At 52.2% G+C, this 22,699-nt stretch overlaps 4 protein-coding genes across 4 annotated transcripts; 3 read left to right on the plus strand and 1 right to left on the minus strand.

Annotated features, from left to right (window-relative positions):
• Positions 1–59: 59 nt before the first annotated feature.
• Positions 60–7,362, minus strand: EAH_00012500 (poly(ADP-ribose) glycohydrolase, putative; the record flags this gene model as incomplete). The annotated part of the gene is made up of 11 exons (XM_013394682.1): positions 60–320; positions 494–702; positions 952–1,929; positions 2,385–3,082; positions 3,240–3,276; positions 3,739–4,536; positions 5,612–5,720; positions 6,227–6,340; positions 6,614–6,687; positions 6,884–6,925; positions 7,353–7,362. 11 exons carry the CDS (start codon positions 7,360–7,362, stop codon positions 60–62), a joined length of 3,330 nt encoding a protein of 1,109 aa, XP_013250136.1.
• Positions 7,363–12,173: 4,811 nt separating this feature from the next.
• On the plus strand, positions 12,174–14,792 carry EAH_00012510 (hypothetical protein, conserved; the record flags this gene model as incomplete). Its single annotated transcript, XM_013394683.1, has 1 exon — positions 12,174–14,792. One exon carries the CDS (start codon positions 12,174–12,176, stop codon positions 14,790–14,792), a length of 2,619 nt encoding a protein of 872 aa, XP_013250137.1.
• Positions 14,793–16,843: 2,051 nt separating this feature from the next.
• EAH_00012520 (hypothetical protein, conserved) lies at positions 16,844–18,752 on the plus strand (the record flags this gene model as incomplete). Its single annotated transcript, XM_013394684.1, has 2 exons — positions 16,844–16,885; positions 17,289–18,752. The coding sequence occupies 2 exons, from the start codon at positions 16,844–16,846 to the stop codon at positions 18,750–18,752; spliced, it is 1,506 nt and encodes a 501-aa protein (XP_013250138.1).
• A 1,658-nt stretch (positions 18,753–20,410) lies between these two features.
• EAH_00012530 (Minichromosome maintenance protein 5 (Cell division control protein 46), related) lies at positions 20,411–22,327 on the plus strand (the record flags this gene model as incomplete). The annotated part of the gene is made up of 4 exons (XM_013394685.1): positions 20,411–21,001; positions 21,222–21,374; positions 21,815–21,892; positions 22,034–22,327. 4 exons carry the CDS (start codon positions 20,411–20,413, stop codon positions 22,325–22,327), a joined length of 1,116 nt encoding a protein of 371 aa, XP_013250139.1.
• Between the last annotated feature and the right edge of the window lie 372 nt (positions 22,328–22,699).

A 22,699-nucleotide genomic window follows, 5' to 3' on the forward strand; every position in this document is an offset into this window, starting at 1 on the left:
CGCTCTTCCGATCTTATATATATGGGGCATGTTGAGGCTTAAAGCACAATATGCATTTTTTAGTTTGAGTTGTTCTCTGTTTTAAGTCGTTTGGCGGTTTGGGGTAGCTGCTGCTCCTCCCACCTCTTCCCGCTGCCGCTGTTGTTGCTGCTGTTGTTGCTGCTGCTGCTGTTGCTGCTGCTGCTGCTGCTGTAGCTGTTGCTAGCGTCCTGGTTGGCCTGCAGCTGTATGGGCGATGGCTGCGAGGCCTCCGAAGCGCGGCGCAGGAGATAGTTGAAGACTCCCATCTCCCGGAGGGGAGGAGACGATCCCAGCGATCCCTGAGCAAACACAGGCCACCCCACACGCCCCCTAGCTGCCTGTGGCAGGAGACGGAAACACCTATTCATTTGTCTCTGTACAAACCAAGTCCCTTGCTGTCTAATTGCAACCCCACGAGGAAAGCAGCAGCAGCAGCAAGAGCAGCAGCAGCAGCAGCGGCATGCTGACCCACCTCAATAAGCACATTCCAAAGTTCAGCGCAGCCCCAGTGGGCCCTGTGTAGAATTGCTGCTACTGTCTGCTGCAGCAGATTCTGCTGCAGCAGCTGCTGCAGACCCCACGCGAAGTACTGCATGCGGCAGCCAGCGAGGCTGCAGGCCAACCACTGCAGCACAAACTTAAGTTGAGGATCGCCACCAAAGAAGCCGCAGCCCCAATTCCCTGCATGCACCAAAACAAACAGCAGAAACAACAGCAACAGCAGCAACAGTAGATGCACAAACAGCACAAGCAGCAGCAGCAGCAACCGTAGCCAGAGAAGCAGCAGCACCAGCAACCGTATCCACAGAAGCAGCAGTAGCAGCAGCAGCAGCTGCAGCCACAGCCGCAGAAACAGCAGCGGCAGCAGCACAACCAGCAGCAGCAGAAGCCCAGCAGCATTTTGCTGCTGCGGCTGAGTTGGTTTCTTACCTGTGCAGAATGGTCTCATGTACGCGCTTCCTCCCGCTGCTGCAGCAGCAGCTCCTGCAGCAGCAGCTTCGCGCTCTCTGGGGAGGTGCAGCGCAGCAGAGACTTTCTGTATCTCTCGCAGCATCAAGGGGACTGAAAACTGCTGAGGCCGCGGCAGCACTTCTCTTGCAGCTGCATGCATGCACGTGGGAGCCCCAGGCAACTCCGTAACGTTTGCTGCTGCTGCAGCAGCAGCTGCTGCTGCTGCTTGTGCAGCTCGAGAACCACCGAAGCGAGCAGCATCTAAGGCCGCCACCAGGGAGGCGCACTGGACCCGCAGCAGCGGGGTCCCCAAGCGAAGAGTCCCTTGCTGTTGCTTTTCTTCTGCTGCTGCTGTTGCTGCTGCTGCTGTCTCCGTCTCTCTCTCTGTCTTCGTGTGTGCATGCGGCGCTTGGGGGTTTTGCTGCTGGCAGTTGGGTGCTGCTGCAGCAAGGGGGAAGAGCCACTGCAGCTGCAGCGGCGTCTTGTCGAGAGCCTCCACGCCTTCTGTCTCTTCATAGTCTTGGTTTGCTGCTGCTGCTGTCTCCGTTGGGATCGGACCCCCGGAGACCCCTCCCTGTCTGTCTCCTTCATCATCTGAGTCAAGAGACAGCAGCAGATGCCCTCTCTTTGCTGCTTGCTCCGTAGCTGCTGCTGCTGCTGCTGATGGTGCTGCTGCTGCCGTTGCTGCTGCTGTGTCTCCATCGGTTTGCTGCTGCGGCCTGCCCTGTGCCTGCTGCTGCTGTCTGCTTGAAGACCCCCTGCTGCTGCCCCCGCTGCTGCTGCTGCCCTTTTGTTTGTTGAGGAGACACCTGAAGCTGCCAGCATAGCCCCGATAGGCTGAGAAGCGGAGACAGCCGGATGCATGCGCTGCTTCCCCTAAGCGCAGGTGCTGCGAGAGAGGCCGCAGCAGCAGCAGCTCTGGAGCAACAGCAAAAAATACTTCTTCTTGTAGGGCCCCTGCAGCACAAACAACGAAGCAAGCAGCGCAGTGTCCAGACACCCGAAGGAGACAGAAGAAAGGAGACAGGTAAATGCAACAGCATCCGCAGATACTCCGCTACACTCCACTGCAGAACTGCCGCTGCTGCAGCAATTCTGCAGCTGCTGCTGCTACTTTTGCTGCCTCTGTTGCTGCTGCTTTTGCTGCCTCTGTTGCTGCTGCTTCTGTTGCTGCTGCAGCACGAGCTGCACTGACATATTCGAGCTCGCAGCAATATATGCGAGCAGCTGACGTCAGCAGCAGCAAACCAGAGCAGCAGCAGCAGCAGCAAATGAACCAGCAGCAACAGCAGCACGCAGAAGCGACAGCAGCACCAAAGCAAGCAGCAGCAGCAGCACCACCACCACCAGCAAAGAAAGCAGCAGCAGCAGCAGCAAGGAAAGCAGCAACAGCAGCAGCAGCAGAAACTTACCGTGATAGAGAATGCCGCCTCCAATGACTTTGTTAGCAAAATCAGCGCGGATGTCCACTGCGTCGCTGGTAGGGATTCCCCCCCCATCTGTTGCTGCTGCTACGATCTCTGGAAGCAGCAGCGGCTGCTGCTGCAGCGCTACTGTCTCCGCGCTGCAGCACCAAGCCTCAGCCTGAGCCCTAGCGAAGCGGAGACACCGCAGCACGAAGCAGCAGGGATACTCAACTGGCCATACACCCCGTGCAGAGGCCCCCATTGGCACTGCACACAACACGGAAGGGCCCCACAGAAAGCCGTCGCGAACTTCTCCCCTGCTGCTGCTGCTGCTGCTGCCGCTGAAGCTGCTTCCGCTGCTGGTTGTGGTGTCACTAGCTGCAGGTTGCTGCTGCTGCTGCCGTAGACAGTCGTTTGCAGCTTGAGGAGGCGGTTCTGTTGCTGTTGCTGCTGCAGTTTCTGCCGCATTCGCCGCAGCAGCAGCAGCAACAGCAGCAGATGCAGCAGCAGCTGTCTCTTTAGGAAGGAAGCCTCGAACTTCTTCCTCTAGAAGCAGAGACACCGCATAGGCTGTCTCCTTCTCTCGGGTGTCTCTGCAGCAAAGACTGGCGAAGTGTGGCGGAGCGAAGGTAAAGGCTCTGATATTCTTCTGTCTGCACTTGAAGTTGAAGGCCTCTGCTGCTGCAGCCATGCAGCAGCAGTACCTGCAGCAAGGAGCACACAACAGCAGCACCTGCAGGTGCTACTAGTCTTGCTGCTGCTGCCCCTCCTGCTGCTGCCGCTAGTCTTCCTGCTACTGCTAGTCTTGCTCTTGCCGCTGCTCCTGCTGCAGCAACAGCGCTCAGCTAACCCTCTCCTCACCTGACGAAGCAGTGCAACTTGGCAGCCTGACTCGGAGCTGCAGCAGAAGGAAACAGCAGCAGCAGCAACAGCAGCAGCAGCAGAGAGCTGAGCTCAAGTGAGCCTCTGTTAATTGCAATACTCCAAATGGGGGCCCCAGGGGGCCTCCTGGGCAACTGAAGTTGAGGAGGACGGCGAAGCAGACGAAGCAACAGCCACAACAGCAGCAGCAGCAGCAGCAGCAGCAGCAGCCACAGCAGCAGCCGACGCAAGAGCTGTCACGGCAGCAGTTGCAGCAACAGCAGCAGCAGCAGCAGTCGAAGCAAGAGCAGTCGCAAAAACAGTTAAAGCAGCAGCAGTTACAGCAACAGCTGCAGCTACAGCAACAGCAACAGCAGTCACTGCAACAGCAGCAGTTACAGCAACAGCAGCAGCAGTCACAGCAACAGCAGCAGTTACAGCAACAGCAGCAGCAGTCACAGCAACAGCAGCAGCAGCAGCAGCAGCAGCGGCAGGGTACCTGTTAGATCATAGAAATCAGCGAAGGAGATGTCGCCTAGATTAGGAAAACCTGCAGCAACTTGCTGCCACTCTGGAGGCGGCAGCAAACCCAAGAACCCCAAGCCAAACAACACCCATACTTCACCTGCACTTAACTCTGCTGCGCTGCTGCTGACGTGCTGCTGCCCCCCAATGCTGCTGCTCCTGCTGCTGCAGCCATCGCTGCTGCAGTGCTTATACAGCTGCAGCCGTAGGCGGCACGAGCCGCACTGGCACGGGTTCAGTCTTCTCCCCTCTGCCTCTCCTGCTGCTGCTCCTGTTGCTGTTGCTGCTGCTGCTGCTGCTGCTGCTGCTGGGCTGTCCCTGAAGTCACCTGTATCAGGCTGCACCTGTTCGCTATGTGTTCTTTTCTCTGGGGTGTACGTACACCTGGGGAAGATCTGCTCAGCAGCCAGTACCGCCTTTATTAGCAGCGGCAGGGCCCTTGAGAAGAAGGGTTGTGTTGCTGCTGCAGGGACAGCAGCAAAAAGGCGCTCTACGTTGCTGTAGGCCTTGGGGGTGAGGCGGGGTGGAGGCGGGAGGACCTGCTGCTGCTGCTGCTGCTGCTGGTTTGCTGCTGCCTGCCCTGAAGGGGCCCCCAGAGCAACTCCCAGGCCTGGGGGAGAGAGGGCCCCCTGCTGCAGCAGAGATTGGCGCTCGATGTATCCCTGGTGTATTGCATGCTGTATATCTCGTAGAAGTTGTTGAAGCTTTGCTGCAGTCAAAGGGGCCCCTTGCCAGTCATAGGGGGGCCCCTCTTCCTCTTGGGGGCCCCCTGCTGCAGCAGGGCAAAGAGAAGACCGTAGGACAGCAGCAGCACGCTGCCATTCTAGGGGAGGCTGCAGATGATGCAGCAGCAGCAACACAGGCTGCTGGGGGGCCCCTACCCTCCCCGCCGCTTCCGTACCCATGGAACCGTTTCAAAGGGGCCCCTTCTTACCCTGTTCGCAGGGGCCCCCTTATTGCCTTTCCTTCAGAGGGGGCCCCTTCGTGCCCTATGTAGAGGGGCCCCCTTCTTCTCCTTCCAAGAGGGGCCTCCTGCTCCTCTTCTTCAGAGGGGCCCCCTTCTTCTCTTGTTCAGAGGGGCCCCCTTCTTCTCCTGTTCTTGAGGGGCCCCTGCAGCGTCGTCTGCGTCGATATAAGGGAGGCACAGGGGCCTCTTTGGTGTCTCTTGGGGTGCTGCAGTGGGGCCCCCTCTTCTTTAGGGGCCCCTCTGCTCGCTACACTGTAATGTGTACGTTCAGGGGCCCCCTGCTGCATGCAATAGTGTCTTAGAGCTCCTTATATATGAGAGGCTGTCTTTTTCTTCTTTTTTCTCCCTTTCAAATCCTCTCATTTTAGTTAATAAATTATAATACTGCAATCCTTCCCAGCCCCCCAGGGCATCGAGTCTAAGGGGGCCCCATGGGGGCCCCTAGGGGCCCCCCTTAGACCTGCTGCCGACGGGAAGGCGACAGTGCAGTGCTGCAGCATTTTCAGCGTTTCTTATTGAGGCGTATGCAGAGTTAATGGACTAAGGAGAAGCGCATGTAGGCGCTGACGATAAGAGAACACCGCCTAGCAGCAGCAGCTGCTGCTGTTGCAGTAGGCAGCACCTGCTGCAGCTGCAGCAGCAGCTGCTACTAAGTAGCAGTCGAGTTCCACACGGCAGCACCGTAAGCGCCCTATAAGTTTTTGCTGCTTGGAGCCTTCTGGCCACTCATACTATAGCTCCCTGCTGCAGCTGCAGGTGTTGCTACTCTTGCTGCTCTTGCTGCTGCCCTTGCTGCAACTGATGCTGCAGCAGCAGTAGCAACTGCAGCTGTTGCTCCTGCTGCTGCTATGAGAGTACACCTCCCTTAGGAGGCCCTTACATTCCTCTATTAACCTTAAATAGGCAGCACCCCTATGACCCATGCACAGGACGACGGCAAAGGCCTCAGGTGTATGCATGCAGGCGCTGCTGCTGCTGCGTGTTGCTATCTGTCCATACAGCACAGCGTGTAGTGCTGCCTACGGCTCTCAGCAGCAGGCTACCTGAATATGATGCAGCTATATTTATTTATCTGCATGTCTATTGTTACTCTTCTGCATGCAGAGACTTTAAAAGGAACAACTTGTATCCACCCAACCGCAAGACAATTCCAGAGAAAACCCAAGCCAGACCCCAAGGGCCCCTCAAAGGGATAGGTGTCGACTTAGGCTTTTGTTATTTTGCAGCAGCTGCTGCTGCAACTGCTGCTGCTGCTACAGCTGCTGCTGCAACTGCTGCTACAGCTGCTGCTACAGCTGCTCCTACTGTTGGTTATTCAGCAGATAGCGGGGGCAGCAGCAGAGATCTTAGGCCAGAGTTCGGCGCATTCCTTTGCGACGGGTCCTGTGATAGCGGAGCCTTTCATTTCTCCTTTGTTGTTGCAAATAACTCCTGCATTGTCTTCAAAATATATAAAGTACCCCTCAGCTCGCCTCCATGCACGGCGCTGTCTTACAATAACAGCTGGGTGCACCTTCTTCCTCAACTCAGGCTTTCCCTTCTTTACTGTTGCCAGCACCAGGTCCCCCAGAGAGCTCGAAGGCAGTCTGTTAAGGCAAGAGCCCCAGCCCTGAAACCCGCAGCAGCAGCAACAGCAGCACGAACAGCAGCAGCACCACCACCATGAACAGCAGCAGCCCCATGCCACACGCATAACTCAGCAAAGCCAGCGTTGCTAGGGTTTAGGGTTTAGGTAAAAGTAGGGGGTGCATGCGCTGTGCTGTGCAGAGCGACAAAGGTTAGGCCACGTCAATTATAATAGTAAGAGGGGGAGATGACCGGAAAACTTTAACTCTATAAAAGATATGCATTATACGAAAGATGAAAGACATTAAAAATATACCTTTACTGCAATAATGTACAGGTTCTTCGCTCCGCTGTTGTCGCAGCAGTTTATGAGGGCACCCACCGGAAGACCTGCAGCAGCAGAAACCCCAAAGAAGCAAAATAAAACAATCAAAAACAAGTTATTTTAATGGTAATGCAACAGCACAGAATGCTTAATTAAACAACAATGAAGAGCGCAAGCTGCAACTCTTGTTTCCTTGAGTGATTCCCTTGCAAGCAAAAAAACAAAGCCAGAAAAATGATGCATTATAGACAAAGCACCTACCGAGGGTCACCTTCATCTTGTTGCCACCGGCACCCCCACGTCCTGCGAAAAGAATAAAACAAAGAATACAAACAAAGGTAAATGCAGCAGAGGGAGCATCTTGCTGCAGCAATAATCTCATCTCAGCTGCAGCGGGCCCCGCCAGATGCACCCCTGCATGCATTTCATTTGTCGACATTTCGAAGAATACCCCAATATAAATGTGAATAAGAATAGTATTTAAGGCAACTTATGAATAAACACTGTCGCGTGTGCATACTCAAATTGATTGTGTACAGGTATCAGCATCGTCTGGCGACGGCTACAGAACCAGGCGGGCAGCATCAATCCATCTATTCACTCTGCAAATATAATAATTAAACTTCGAGTAAGAGAAAATGTAGACATTATTTCGAATGTAAAGGAAGAAGAAGAGCAGAGAAGCGCCATCACCAAAAAACACACCCATACAATATCACCCCACACTTACCTCGCTTCATTGTGCTTTCTGGGGAAGACCTGCAGATAAATATGAATCGTTTTGGCCTGAACTTGCCCCGTGGCACAAAAAGAAGATATTTGCTTTGGGAAAGCCTTCAAATCTTTATTCAGCTTCCCTTCCTGCACCCACACCGGTGCAGGCGGCCCTGACGCCAAGCCCCAGTTAAGCCATGCTACTCAGCTGCATGCATGCACTGGAAATGGGCGAATACTTCTATATATGTTCATCTATAATAGAAGATAGTCTCCCTGATGTTTTAATGTTTAAACAGATACGTCAGGATTGTTACAAGGATACAGCTTTCCTGAACATCAGCTGTGTTGAAGTACACTGCTGATGTCTCGCCTGTTCTGGATGCAGTACTCTCCTTTGATGCAGTACGTGAGAATGGTGAATTTGTATCCTATTATGAAGTTCTAATGGCATTTTTTCAAATATCTGTTTACCGAACCCGAGCAGCAACAGATATGTAGCGCCTTTCTTATTGTCGCTGGAAGCAGGGGGTTCTCGATCGTCGTCAAGACTATCACGAGCGGTAACAGAACAAAATATGTAGGACAAGACGTGTCAAGAAACAGCTAACTAACCTCCTCTTCCCCATACGCTCTCGGCACCGCGGATTAAGGGCCCCGGGTTGGTGCAGAGAGGAGCCGCACAGCCACGGCCTGCACTGCACCTCGCTGCACTTAATTCTGCCGGGAATCCCCCACTGCAAGCACAACAAAGCTTCCTTTGTTACGCGCACTAGCACTAGACAGTTTGAAAATGCTTACGAGATATTTGCAAGCGTGCTAGCAAGCATCTAAAGATGCAACTACCATGTTACGCGAGCCGCCAAAAATCTTACCTCAGGCAGCACACGCCCTCGTGTGCCTGGTCGCGCATAACAAAGGAAAAAGAATAACACGCAGAGGGGGGCGAACGGCACCATGATGCTACCGCACATTGGGTTGCCTGTTCTTTCGCTCATGTTGCTCTCGAGTAGCTCTTTTGCTTCCTTCGCTTCTGATGCTTCTCGTTTGTGTCAATGTTTGCACTCAGCACCATCTGGTGGTGCCGTTAACGATTTTACAGGACCGATGAGGTGGATGGAAACCACCAATAAACATGTAACTAACAGTTAGTGAAGATGGAAATAATAATGCATGCCCATATTGTGAATGAAATGTAGCTGGGGTCTGCTGCTGCTGATATCTCGTCGCTGCTGTTGCTGCTGTAAAAACAATCGGCCGCAGCACGCCACAGTCCAGCAGTACTCCTACCCTCAATATCATAGGGTAGCTATTGCTGCTCCCGCCACTACTGCTCTTCCTGTTGCTCTTGCACCTGCTGCTGAGACACCTGCTGTCCTTCCAGGTGCAGCTGCCTGTCCTACTGCTCCTACTACATCTGAGGGGTTGCTTCTGCTGTTGATTTGATCATGCAACCCGAGGCCTAGTATCAAGCCCTGCTGCTCTAGTGTACTCATGTTGGCGCGCGCAGAGCATATCCAACTGCAGGAACTGCAACGCCAAACCGAGAAAGAGGCGTTGTGGTGGCCTTGCTGGCCTGCGCAGCACGAGTTCATAGTGGAGTAAATCGAGGGCATGACCAACGTTGTCGCCTTTTCACTCTCCCGATGCTCTACCCGTCTGGCACTCCGTTCAGTAACTCCGCTTGTCTGGTATGGCGCTTCCTTTGTAGATTGCATTCTTCTTTTTCCTTGGATGCTCATGCGGCTTCACGCTTTCTAAGCTTGAGAACGCGGAACAGGAAAAGCCGTCCAGCATGTACGAGAACTCTTGTGGTACCAGACGATGCCTGCACTCCGCAAATGGTACGTTCCAAATTCGTTTCGCGCAGACGTTTTGTCCAAAAAGGCACACTCATGCTTTACTGGGCCTTGGTGACGCCAGTACAACAGTGGAGCGAGTGTCTAGCTCATTCTGGCGGCTTGACAAGCGGGCCTCCGCTCTCCACACAGGGCCAAACACATGAGGACGCCTTGAGCGCATGCTTTCTGGCTCGGCATCCAAAAAGCATGCCCTCAATGCGTCCTCGTGTGTCTTGAATGCCAGCGGAAAAAGCTGCTGAACGCTTTAAATGCTGAACCCTTAAAGATTCTCCAGTCCGTACAACTCGGTGGATTTTCTAGTGGGTTTACCTCTACTTAATTTGCGCCACAGCTTGGCCAAATACACTTTAACATACTTGCATACCGTTGCCAGGGTGTGCAGAAACCTGTACTTTCTCACCAGTACTGACCTATCTCTGTTCAGACATCTTCGTATTCGATTTCAATGCATGGTCAACCCGTGGAGCCTCCTTCACCGGCAATTGCCCTACAAGCCTGGTTGCAGCATGCACTACATTGCTGACGATGGGCTGCTGAGCCCTCAAACCTTGCAGCTCCTCGGCCTCCTCAGGCTTCATGATACCACCATATACTGGGCATTCGTAAGGCGGAACAATGACACATCCTAGTGGGACCCAGGGCTGTGCATATCCCACGTTTGGCACACCGGGCGTTGGACCTGATGGCAAAGGTTCTAGAAACGGCAGCAAGGTGGGTTGAACAATATGCTCTGAAGCTGATTGCTGAAGGCCTTCTTCTTCCCCTTTCCGTTCCTCTTCTTCTCTAGCCGTTGGGTGCACCTGGTGAATGCCAGATGCATCGGATGCTGGCACCTGTTTCCGCAGCCTCCTTTCAACTGTTCCCCCAGCGGTTGATTGGATTATCTGAAGTCTTTCTTCTAGTTTTCCAACAATACCAGGCCTCTCTGCTTTTTTAAGGCTGAAGTTCACATTTTTGTTTCCGCCTCGGTCTTCTCACAGTCATTTCGGTCGGAGGCTCCTCTGCTGGCAAAATTCCACCTGTCGGCAGATGCTCCTCTCCCCTTCGGGCGCAAGCATTTGCTCGAATTCCGCCTTCAGTAGGAGCTCCTCTGTAGGAGGTCCCCACGGACCCTCCGGCTTCTTCTTGTGTTCTCTCTGCATACGAACTAAACTTTCTTTTAGTAGGGCTACGAAAAGCAGGCGGCAATTACTTTGAGCTCGCTGGTTTGCATTCAAGCTTGTTACTTCCTACTTCCTGCTGGGTACGCAATCTACACAGCGTGTCGAATTTAAACTCGTTTGACATTTTCAAACATGTAACCTCTTCGACGGCATTTTCTGGTGCCTCTGACGAGCATGCATTCTCTTGCTTCACAAACCAGAATGCCACAAACAGCCAGGAACAATTTCGCAAGCAAAGAATGTTCAAAGAATGCTTCTTTGTTCCCATTGTCATACTAATCCGAGCTACCAAGGGGGGTTGTACAAAAAGCGGGCTTCCGGCCATTTAATGCGGATCTACCCTTAATACACTAATGAAGAGAACGGTCGATTCCCCACTGACCCGAAGTGCCAAGCCCACAATAGTTGCGCACAACTGTAGCGCCCTAGCAGGTCGACTTCCCATGAACGTGAAATGCCAAGTGCAGCATATTTGCGTAAAATTCTAGTGCTTTAGTTGCAAATAGAGTAGCCGGAGTAATGACCCCAAAAGTGTAACGACAGTCCTCGAGCATAGCGGAGGGCAGCTGTGGGCACCAACAGTGTAAAAACTCAGGTTAAGGGTTCCACGAAGCAGCTGCTGTCCCTCCAGTCTTCACATTTCCTGTGCACAGCGGCAAAATGTTATAGATCTGGTGTGTTGAGGAAGCTCTTGATGCTCTGGCTGAAGGTGGAACGTGTTTCGCCATCCACGCAGCCCGCCCAACAAAGGCCAGGAAAGTGCTTAACAGTTAGCTACAGTTTTAATGAGTGCGGCAAAGAGGGCTTGGTTGTGGTGCATCTGCGGTTACCGCGTATTAGCTCTTGCTCTGTCCACTGAAATTAGCAGGTTGTGTCCCCTTTCGCACCAGCCCAGTCAGGTTCTCTGGCGCTTTTTTGCATATGAAGGGGTTAACGAAAAGGCTTGCCGCTTTTGGGAATTTTTCCCGCAAGCATTTCTGCTGTATTGTAACTCGTAACGCCTCTCAGCTAAGATCGAGGGCACTGCCTACAGACTGCGGCATGTGCTGTTACGCAACTCCACAAGCAGGTGCAACCGTACCCCTTTTCTTGTTGCTCCAACACTGAAAATAGTTGTTAAACGATTAATCGGCGCTCAATAGTCGGTCTTTATGCAAGTAGAAATACACGAACCCATTTCGTGCAAACCATGTGGTGCCACGTTCAGGGCGGAGGGATTTGCCCAGTGAAGTGGATGTTAACGAGCAAGACGACTCATTTGGCTATTGCAGCAAGTAAAATTCAATCAACTGTTTTTTATTTATTAAAAAAATTCCTTTCAGCTATCTACACCTTCCCCATGGCGTTGCGTGGGGATCGTGAGTGGCTGCCTTCTCGCCGAAAATACTGCGGAGCGCCGAGCCCGTAAGGCGCAGTATCCGATGAGTTTCGGTTCTGAGGGAATCCCGTAACAACTTTTATCTTGTTTGTATTACAGTCATTATCATTTTCCTCTCCAACTAAGTTTTAAGCTGTTGGAAAGATTTTCGTCAAGCCAGTACAGGCGATGCCGCGAATTTGAACGGTAGCCCTTCGGCTGCCCTTTCTCGCCCATTCTACGCTGCTAATTTTGCGGAGTCCTGTGTGAGCCAAATAGCAGCACCTTCGTTGAGCTTGGTCTCGGACCATTCGGTTGTCCTCGAAATGTGTGGGTGGCCCTTGGAACGTCGACCTCCTTCTAGGCGATCAGCATAGTAGGGGTAGGGTCGTATCTACGTGCTCGTGGGTGTGCGACTTTGGATGTCCCTCTGGGTCACTGGCATTTGTATGACAATGAAGAACAGGAGGCAGACGTTCAACGTTATTCGGTTGCAGAGGCTTTTCTGGCTGTTTGTGGCACTATGGCATGCTGAGCAACAATATGTATACTCGTCAGAGGCACCCAGCCAGGCTGTCCAAGAGGCATCAGTACTGAATCTTCAGACCGAAGTCCAGAACTTTCCAGTGGATAGACATAATGCAGGGCGTGTTGCCCAGCAGGGAGTAATAGGCACCCAGCCACAAGCGCCGGCTGCCTCAAAGAAACGACTCCTTTTAATTGCTGTGGCTGCCCTTTTCGTAATCCTACTTAGGGTGATTTTAGCTCGTATTGAGAAAGAACGCAAGAGGAAGGCAGAGGAAAAACTGCAGGTCCCCACAGAAGAATTCCTACATGGGGGGGAATCAGGAGATCTACCTGCTCCAGCAGAGGAGCATTTGCCGACAGGTGGAGTTTCGCCAGCAGAGGAACGTCCGGGGGATATACCTGTGCAAACTCCGGAAAGCAAACAGAAAGACGAATCCCCCACAGAGGCACCAGCAGAAACATCTGGTGGTCGTGGAGAGCCGGACGATGAGCCTATACGAAGACCAATTTTGCGTGGGCGGCCTACTGGAAAGGAAGTTCGGAAGGATACGCAGACGCTCGAGCCGCCTGCCATTTCTGAGGTGCCACCAGGTACTGAAAAGCAAGCGGAAAAGGAACCAGAAGCCGTTTCACAACCGCCTTTACCTCCGCCTGCACCGCCTAGTACACAGCCAACCTCACCGGAAGTTCCAGCACCTCCGCCACCAGCTTCAACTCCTGTTGCACCGGAAGTGGGGCATCTGCAACCGTCAGCCCCAGCCCCTCAAGGACCTGTCAGTGTGCCCACTCCCGAAATCCCGGGACATGGTGCTGTCGTGGCAGGGGGGGAGGAGGAGCTGCACGACTTGACGGCTCGGTTGGGCGTGATCAGCAATATGATGAATGCTGCGAATATGATGGTAGTTGAATTGCCGATGCAGGAGGCAGCAGAGATTCTCCAGGCATTGAAAGCAAATGTGGAGGGCGCTGAGCGAACAGAGAGGGCCTACGAGGCAGCAAAAAGCCAGGGGCACCCAAACATTGCAGCCGTTCGGCTTGAGGCCATCGGTTCCATGAAATCATACCTGGGAGGAGCGCGCGATGCTCTATTGCGTTTGGCAGCAATGGCAAAAGCCCATGGTGAGGCATTGTACGGCCATTGTTCTCAGAGGCTTTGCTTTACACCCGTCGATCCTCTACGGAAGCCACTTGAGGAAGCCTTGGACTCCCTATCGGTCAGTATGGCTGTCGCAACGCTGGCCGCAGTGGGAAATACTTCTATGAATCTGCAGGAACAGACTGAAGATCATTATAGGCGCTTGATGGGTGCACAGTTCATAGACGAGTGTGAGGCGAATGACTTTATCCAGGCCTACGGTGCCGTTGCTGCCCTGAACTCCCGAAGGAGAACCTTGGAAGGTTTGGCTACTCTGGATAGTGAATTGATTAACGATATTCTAGATATGCAGAAACTGCGTCTGACGTGGCGCATCCAGGCTGACCGCATCCCACTTGAAGTGGATGCAAACTTAGTCTATGGACTTCACTCATTGTTGTCGGAGACTCGTCCATCATCTGCGGAGCAGCCAGCTTCTGGAATAGCGGAAGCAGATATTCAAAGCATCAAAGATATATTTGCACAGCAGTCTGCGGATGTGAGCGCTATGGCTTCTGCGACGGACGTCGAGGGTGTTACAGCTGCGTACGAACGCGCAAAGTTGTCCAACCACAAAATCAAATTTGCTTTGGCACCGGTAAAAGAGAAGCTGTATTTAACTTTGCAAGACAAGCCTTTGAACAAGCGAGAAGCCTCCGCTGCGTCTGAGAAGATGGCGAAGATTGCTGAGACAGCCGTAAAGGACAGCGAAGATTTTTGGAGCGCTGCACAAAGTACCTTCGCAGACACTGGCGGTAAACCTGGAGAAGTGGGGCCCAATTTTTCTAGCGGCAAAGCGTTCCTGCAAAAGTTGGCAACGAAGATCAAGTCCGGTAGTGGTGAGCAAGTAGAGGCTGATGCACACATTGACAGCGCTATGATAACAGCCGCAAGAAGGTATTTTACCGAGCCGTGGCGCCAAATTGAAGGCACTGCAAAGGAATTATGGGTGAGGGCGCAAGAATTACTCGGTTCGGCGAAGAAGACAAAAAAATATAAACTGGATAAAGTAGGATTGGGTTCCTCTGCGCTGGATAAGAAGACGGCATTGAGGGCCGAGGCAGTGGCGAAAAGAGCAGACGTATTGATGCTTCGGAAGCGATGCCAGATTCTTCTTAGGATAGCAAAGGAAATAGAAGGACTTGAGAGAACGATAGGCCTTGTATTTATGTTTCCATTCCGGGAAGCTGAAAGTGAATGGACTGAGGTGGGACGCCTCAAGAGGCGATTCGACACTGAATTGATAACAGTCAAGGACACTACAAACCAGGCAGAAATACCTGAATGCTTCGAGACGTTACTTCAGAGCACCTTGTCAATGTGTGACATGCTTGAAAGCGACCGGCTCGCGCAGCTACAGGACGCAGTACGCAAGCCACGCGCTAATCTTCACGATTTAGCGCTAGAGTAGGACGATGGGCTTCTCAACAGTCGAGAGGCGCTTACTCACCGCCATCCTCATTGTCGATGTCCCACTACTACACAGTGAAGTACTGGTGGTGATACAGCAGGTCTTTACGCATGCATGCATTGGTGGCGAATGCATTTTTTTTCCGGCAGTGCGTCCAAGCGCGCCTTGCATCGGCGAGCTTCCTTTTCCCGTTGGCTTTTCTTATCCAGCATTTCAGGCAAGAGGGATCATTTGTGTTCAGGCATTGTTCGCGCCGATGCTGTGCGGTAGCTAGTTCTGTAGGCGTCGGAGTGCGTATTCGTTACCTTCTTTCTAATGCCCTCTTCCTTCCGCTCAGGTAGTGGCGCTACATATACGGCACATTTTTTAGCTCTTTGCTGTGTTCTCCGAATGCCACCGACCTGTTCCCAACTTAATGCAGTAGCAGTCTTGCCACAATGTGGGTTTTGCATGAAGCTCCTTGTGGGTGGCGAGTAGGTGCATTTCCAAGTACTCGCATCTTTGGAGGAGGAAGCTTACATTACCACAAAAGGACCTCTTTCTGGATTAGCGGCGGTGCTGCGGAACTCTTCACAGTTACTGGTACTTTACCAATGGAGGCGCATCCTAGCCCTCTTTCTAGCTTGTGAGAAAATACCACCAAAGTGAAATGCGGCCTCCTACTGAGCTACCGATCATGGAGTCTCAAGCAACGCTCCTGCTGGTATGGACGTTCTCTGTAGGTAGTGTCACCTATTCCAGGATCACAACTTAAAAGTTCCCTTCCATGCGAATGGACGTTAACAAATTTAAACCTGAGATGGAACCTGGATGAAAACGAATACATATCCAGAGACTCCCAAACTTAAGTATAGTGCTTGGAAGACGTTCGGGCCAGGCTGCATAGACCCGTGAATGCTTGCCTTTTGGTCGTTGCTAGAGGGCATAGCGCCAAAAGAAGAGCATTTGCTCAGAAGCCTAGCATGTATCGAACGTGGGAAATGGCTTCAGGATGTCCTTAGTACAAATTAAAAACGGAGTAAACGCAGCATGGCGTCAGTACAGCACAGTCCGACTACTGTGGTATTCCTTGTTGGGCGCACGGTTTCTGGAGGCACTTTTTTAGATTTACATTTAGACGGAGTGCTCGCTTCTAGCTTCAGGGCGGAGGCGACGTATGGTTGTACGGCGAACCCTCAGCCTTATCGGAAAACTGTGATGAGGTGCAACTGAGCCAAAAGACTTAAGATAAGTGTTCATGGAAAAGAGGTGGCCTCCTCTATATTCCCCTGACACTCTGGGCGCAGCAGCCCAGCAAGGCAGCTCCGAGTCCAAGCACAACCACGCCCCATTTGCTCAAATGCGTTAACCCTGTAGACAGCTGCGAAACGGTTACTTAGCCATTTGTAGGCAGCCCGCACACCAGTAGAGTAGAGGTACATGTACCGAATTCACATTGACCATGCTACGCCCAGGCTCTTGGGCTACTGCACTCAAGCGTCTTGGTGGCTGACCAGGTTTTTCTCCGCTTTTGGGAGGCCCTACCTTGAAGTATTTGACTCCATTTCAGCTCATGACAGTCATCACTAAGGCTCTTTCAAGCCCGTCTACGCAGGTACGTACCGCTATGAAATGCACTCACCCCATGAAACCAGCAATGGTACAAAACCAATTAAAAGGCGTTGTCTACCACAAGAAAGTTATTTGTACCTTATTACCGTTGCAAAGCCGCACATGATAGGCAGGATTCGGAAGATGGTCGACGGCTGATGGCGTCCGCCCGTAGACCATCGCGGCAAATCAGTTCAAAAAACATTTTTTGGTCTCCTTACCCGTCAGGAAAAAAATACAGAAAATAAAAGCCTTCATATGAAACTCAGAATCTTCCACAAGTGTTAAGAGGACACGACCTGTTTCCCGTTGGAGTCCTTTCCCTGAGTCAAGAAGCCCTGTACCGTTCCCAAAAATCGTCGCCGCCCGCGAGGGATGCGCGTAGGAAATGGCTCTTCAGGCAGTTGTAGATCTCCCTTATATTCTTCAATTTCATTCACAGCACGGAAAAAAGAGGCATGATGTCGAGCGGCGACCAGCCTTCGCCCACCTATCGGACCACGGTGATTCAGGGAGCCTACCAGGCCTGTGGAAAGCGTAGCTGCATCCTGTAACAAGCAGCCTCTCGCTTTTTATTTGTGCTGGAGGTGGAAGTTTCAATCGTGGTTCTATAGGGGGCAGCGACTTCGTTTCCGGTTTCACGCTACCTGCACACGCAAGACGGGGACACTGCATTCACTGCAGTCGTCAGGAACTTCAACGCCTTTTTTTTCATTGTTTCTGCACAAAGGCCATATATTTGGCTGTATTATTCGTTGCTCGGGAGCGACCAGGGAGGAAGCGTATGCTGCATGTACGCGATCTCTCTTTTCCAGGAGAGTACACAGGAACTTGTTTACAAAACGAAATAGTGCCTTTGCCTGGAGTAGCTGAAGTTGGCGAGCTTCGAATTGTCGTCTTCCTCAGGCCGAATTTCTTCACAAACACCTAATGGGGGTGCAGCCGTTGCTCTGGGTAGCCACAGCACTTTGTGGGGTGGCGCTTCTGCATAGCACTCAACGGGCTGAGGCAGGCTGGCACGAACGCCTTAGTCAGGATCTTGAATATGATGAGCAGCATGGTAACTTTGCAACGGAAACACCTTTCACTCACTCCAGTTATGGATCCTCTATAGGGAAGCAGGATGAGACCTTAACCTTGGCAGGGCATCAGTGGTTTGGACAGCAGGAAACTCTAGAGGGGAGAGGAGATACAACACTGACTGCAGAACATTCTTTCTCTTCTTCTCATGTAAGCTATGAACCTCCCCAGTCAGCACGCCTTGGCAGTTCTCTGCTGTCTCTTGCTCAAATTTTGGAGAGCTCGACAAGTGGGTTGAGTTCGGCGCTTCTACGTCATTTTCGTGGAGCACTGCCACGACTTCCCACGCGTTTTGTGGGGGTGAACAACAATGCTGAGGGGAGAGAGAACCCCTTGAACAATTACGGGCTTGGCAAAACGGAGTTTCAGGCCGCAGCTGAGGGGCGCATTTCGGTTTTGGCTTCCAAGCTTGCTGGAGTTTTGGGGGCTGCTGAGGGCTACGCTGACTCTGGAAAGGCGTTGGCAGAGTATATGGTAGTGCCCTTCATTACACTGCTCCAGCAAGTAGAGCAGCTTCTATCCGACATTGCCTTGCATGGGGACGCGGACCTGATGACCACCGCACTCAAGAAACTCGGTCCCTTTGTTGTACGAGGATTGTCGTATCTAAATGCTCCGCAGAGCCAAGGAGCGTCAGGAGTCCTGGAGCCAGCCCGTAGAAACTGCTTACAGAGAGCTAAGGAACTGGACAGCGCTCTTTTTGAGGCACAGAATGACTTAGAGGGAGTGATGCGTGCTTATCCCAGAGACCTCGACGCCAATGAACTGCCGAGAGAACAGGAGTTACTCAATCTAAACGCATACTCTGGTCCGCAGCAGTACATTCCCCCGGTCTTTCAGGAATTTGGGGCGCCACCTAGCTGGGATGCGGACAAATTTCGCAAGCGTGCGTCGATCGCCGTCATGGCATTTTTTTGTCTGTTTTTCTTGGCAATGTTCGTTACCGTTGCAAAGGTTTCACGCCCACTGATGAAGTTGAAACGCTCTTCACGACATCGGGCCTCACGAAAGCGTCCCTCACGACAGCGGCGAGCACACAAGTTTTTGGCAAAACTTTTCAGTAATGTAGAGCGCGAAGTGGACAGGGTTTCTAGAAAGGCTGAAGAAGCACACGAAAGAATTTTCAACGAGAACTCCCGGTGGTCTAGAGAGGCTGAAGAAGCACACGAAAGGTTTTTCAACGAGAACTCCCGAAGGTCTGAACTATACAGCATGCCACGTCCTGCTAATTTCTCTACTTTCAGTTTAGGCAGCGACGGGAGCTTCATGGGGGACAACGGATTCCCCTAGTTTCTGAATGCTTATCGGACAGCTGCAAGAATGCACTTCTCCTCGGTGTCAGCAACCCCCGCCTTTTTGAAAGGGTGCTTCGGGCTAAGCGCCCTGCTCCTCCCTTCCCGAATAATTTTTCAACTTCTTCACCTCCTTCCTACCCGGAGGTTAGCCCAGCAGCCGCTCAAGGCAAACTGGCAGCATCGGAAGTGTTTCGACAGGAAGGGCTTCTCGTTCTTCAGCATCGGAGAAGGAGAACAACGGAAGGCAGCGCCCTTCTAGTACAGTGCTGACAACCTCAGTAACTTCGCTTCGTGCGGCCCAAAATCGGCAAGCGCTGTTCAAATACGCAGGTGCCGAGGCAATTTTTGTTGAATTCAAAATTTCCAGCTTGCTAGTTATCCAACAAACAGTGCTTTTTGTGGAGCCTAGCGGTGAGCCCTGCAGGCGAGTACTGAGCTCTTGCTCTGTTCTTTTCCGTCTCGTTCCTGTATCGGATATCCGCAATATGACATGGGCTTGCAGACTTGGAGCCATTTGACTTGCTCCGTTATCCGAATTCAAGATTGCCATATTTCCTTCGTGTCTTCTTGGCTGCTAGTGGAATGAGGGCGGGCAGCCCTTTGTGTGTGGAGAATATGGGGCTTTTCATATGGACAGCAAGATAGGCTGAGCACCCTGCAATGACCACCAGTATTAAAGCACCACTTGTTTATCGTGAGATTGTCTAGCTGGAATTGCCCTTGTCGTGTGTACAGCGTACTGCAAGCAAACGGAGCGGTCTTCGCTAAAGACAGCCATAAAGAACAGATGACGCATCCCATCTGGCATTTACTTTATCGGCTACGCCTTGAGGCGCCTGCGTATTTCTACAATCCAAGTCCTCATTTCCCCTCTGAACTGTGAACCGCGTGTAAGGCCGTTTAGTCTAGTGGTATGATTCTCGCTTTGGGTGCGAGAGGTCCCGGGTTCAATTCCCGGAACGGCCCTCGTTACGTTGTTTACCAGGCACTTGCATATTAATGTGTACTGGCGGTTTGTGACCATTTTAAATCAAATGCAGTACATTGGTAGAGACTTCTTTTGGAAGAAGTATCATTTTTGTGCCTTACTCAAAGCTCTCTGGCGAAACAAACTCGTCCCTCGGAAAGTAGGACGACGCCAATGTATTGCGGAGAAACTTTTGCCTTCGTCTGTTCCATGTGTGTTAACTTGTCAAGAAACCTACTAAGTGTTTATTGGTTAGAGATTATAAACTGGAAACAGCACAATAGGACCTGGCCTCACCGCAGAACTACGGGTGGGGAAACATCGACCCTGTGTTAGCTTCACCCACCGCCGGAGCCCCAGAAACCCCAGGTGTACTAAAGCGACGCAGCGTACACTACAGAACCGAAACCTGTTTTGCCTTTTTTTGTTTGTTTACGCCTTTGATTTTTCCGGTTTCTTAATTGCTGCCGTAAAACGCAGCCGCCCAATTTTTCGTCCAACCCACCCTGGCGTGGTTAGGGTGGGCGGGGGTTGTTACTCCCACTCCATAAGCATTTGTTCCCACCTGAAATCTTCGAGGCCGTTGTACTTTCTACTTGTTTTTAGGTTGGGCCATGTGTGGCTTTTGAGGTGTATAGGGAGTGGTTCGTCTCTCGTGTTTTCCTTCGTCCTCGCTCCTTCCCACAATGTTTGAGGGCGAGCGGGTGTACTACTCTAACAACAGATCAGACCCTCATGGCTTCGAAGCCGAAGATGGGGGCCCCGATTCTCTTCCCTCTTTAAAGCAGGCTCGTCTCTTCTTTGAGCAGTACCTGCATCATGGCAGTGGCGCCTTGCGGCGACAGTTGCTGGCTGAGGCTGAGAAGAGCACGAAGTGTCTATTAGAATTGGATCTCTTCGACTTGATAGAATACCAACATAGAGTCCAACCAGCTGACCTGGAATGCGTCAACACTCCCCTTTGTGGCCGCGACAGACATCGAGCTCCCCCCGACTTCGCGCACCGATTGGCGCGTTGCCTGCGGGAGCGGCCGCTTGTGTACTTGCCCGTTTGTGAGAAGGCATGCGAGGAGATAGCCGCAAAAGGCGCTATAGTTCAGGGAGCATCAGATGGGCCACCAAGCAAAAGAGAACGCACCTTTGATGTTCAAATCAACCTCATCGACTCCAGCAAAAAGCCCACCCCGATCCGTAGCCTGCTTTCCCATCAGCAAGAGCACTTCGTCGTCACGACGGGCATTATCATCAGCTGCAAGGCGCCAATGAGCCGCATGCAAGTAAGAAATGCTCCTCTTGCCTCAGAATGCGTCGGAGCGCGTTCTCCAGATACCTCTGTTGATATTCATGCTCAGCAAACCAAAGACGTGCTTAGTTTCGCAGATGCATACAGCTTTTATTCGGCTGAAGATCTTACGGGTACCGATTGTTTAGGGTTCGGGTTTCTGCTCGTGCGCAAACCGCTGCCTACGCCCGCGCCTGCTTGCGTGTATTTGGCAGAAAATAACAATTCAGTGCCGCTTCTGCAACCACAAGTTGGTCATTCATGCAGCGGAATGGCGAGAGCAGCCTCAAATCCCTCGTTTTTGCCGCTTTTCAGAGCTGTCAGGTCCTAACCAAGGCGAGTCGGACTTGGGCTGCAAAAACAAACCGGTGAGACACCGCGCTACATATATATTGATATACATACGTATATATACATACATATGTATTGAAAATAAGTACGTATCAATTGCCAAAGGTTCTGAATTACATATTCGCTTGGGATGCTGCACTGTCTGCCGCTTTTCTTTGAAACCAGCCCTTGGGTGTGACAGCCAACTGAGGAAACACCAATTTGCTGTTCGCCGCATGTAACAGTAGTCGCAGCGTGCTGAATGACAAAGACACCGATGGAGCAGCAGCACACAGCAGCAAATGCATCAGTGTACATAAACTAGGACGGCCGTAGTTATTTGATATGCCTGCATCCCAATAGGGCGGCGTAGCGGTAATGCAGTATTGCATTAATCTAGGGCGCAGGACAGCCACATGGCGCCGTAGCGAGGAGGTAAGCGTGCAGGGGTGTTCTGGTTTTGTTTGTTGCGGCCCAGGAGCCGTACTTCATCGTCAGCAACGAATGCACCTTCGTGGATATTCAGCTCTTGAAGATGCAAGAGCTTCCGGAAGACGTAAGAGAGTTGTTTCTTCGGCTGTAGCTGCCAGCATATGCCTTAGACAGAAGTCTCGCTATCAGGGATTCGCTCGTCAGTGACGTTCGCTAGATGAGGGGCTTTTGGGGCTAGAGCCTTGCTGGGTTGCAATGCATGCAGGTGCCCACGGGGGATATGCCGCGTCACTTGCTACTGAATGCTTCTCGCTTTCTCGTTGACGAGGCAACAGCAGGAGACAGACTCCTCATCAGCGGAGTCCTCACAACTGAGGCAGGCCCAAACGCCTCTACCTTCACCTCTGACAGACACGGTGAGGTTACTGCTGCTGCTGCCGCTTCTGTTGCTGCTGCTGCTGCTTTTGCTGGGGGCAGGGCCGCGGACGCGACGCCCCTGGGCCTCCCCTGCTTTGCAGATGGCTGGCCTCTTAGCACTTCGCCGCCAGCCCAAATGTGAAACAACACCTCCACCTAAGTATCATGTTTGAGTTGCGGGGTACAGACCAAACCGGACCCCAACATGCGTACATTCACGTGCTGGGAATCCGAAAGATTAATTTTTCGCCTCTTCTCTCCACTCTGACAACTTTGGAGCAGCGATCTCTCTTCCAGAGACTCAGTCAAGAGCCAAACATCATTGATAAAATTGCAAGGTGAGACCAATGCCAGCAGAAACCCAGCAGAAGGGAAACATTCCTCTTTCTCTTGACTGCTCTCTTTACTGACACCGCTATATCTGTCGATTTGCAGCCCTCGTTCTTCATTTGCTTTCACCTGTCTCATCATACCGCTGCTTGTTGCGCGGAGCTGGGGGGGGGGGGGGGGGGGG

This window comes from Eimeria acervulina, genomic scaffold (genome assembly GCF_000499425.1).
Source record: "Eimeria acervulina Houghton genomic scaffold, Eah_scaff69, whole genome shotgun sequence".
Taxonomy (NCBI): domain Eukaryota; phylum Apicomplexa; class Conoidasida; order Eucoccidiorida; family Eimeriidae; genus Eimeria; species Eimeria acervulina.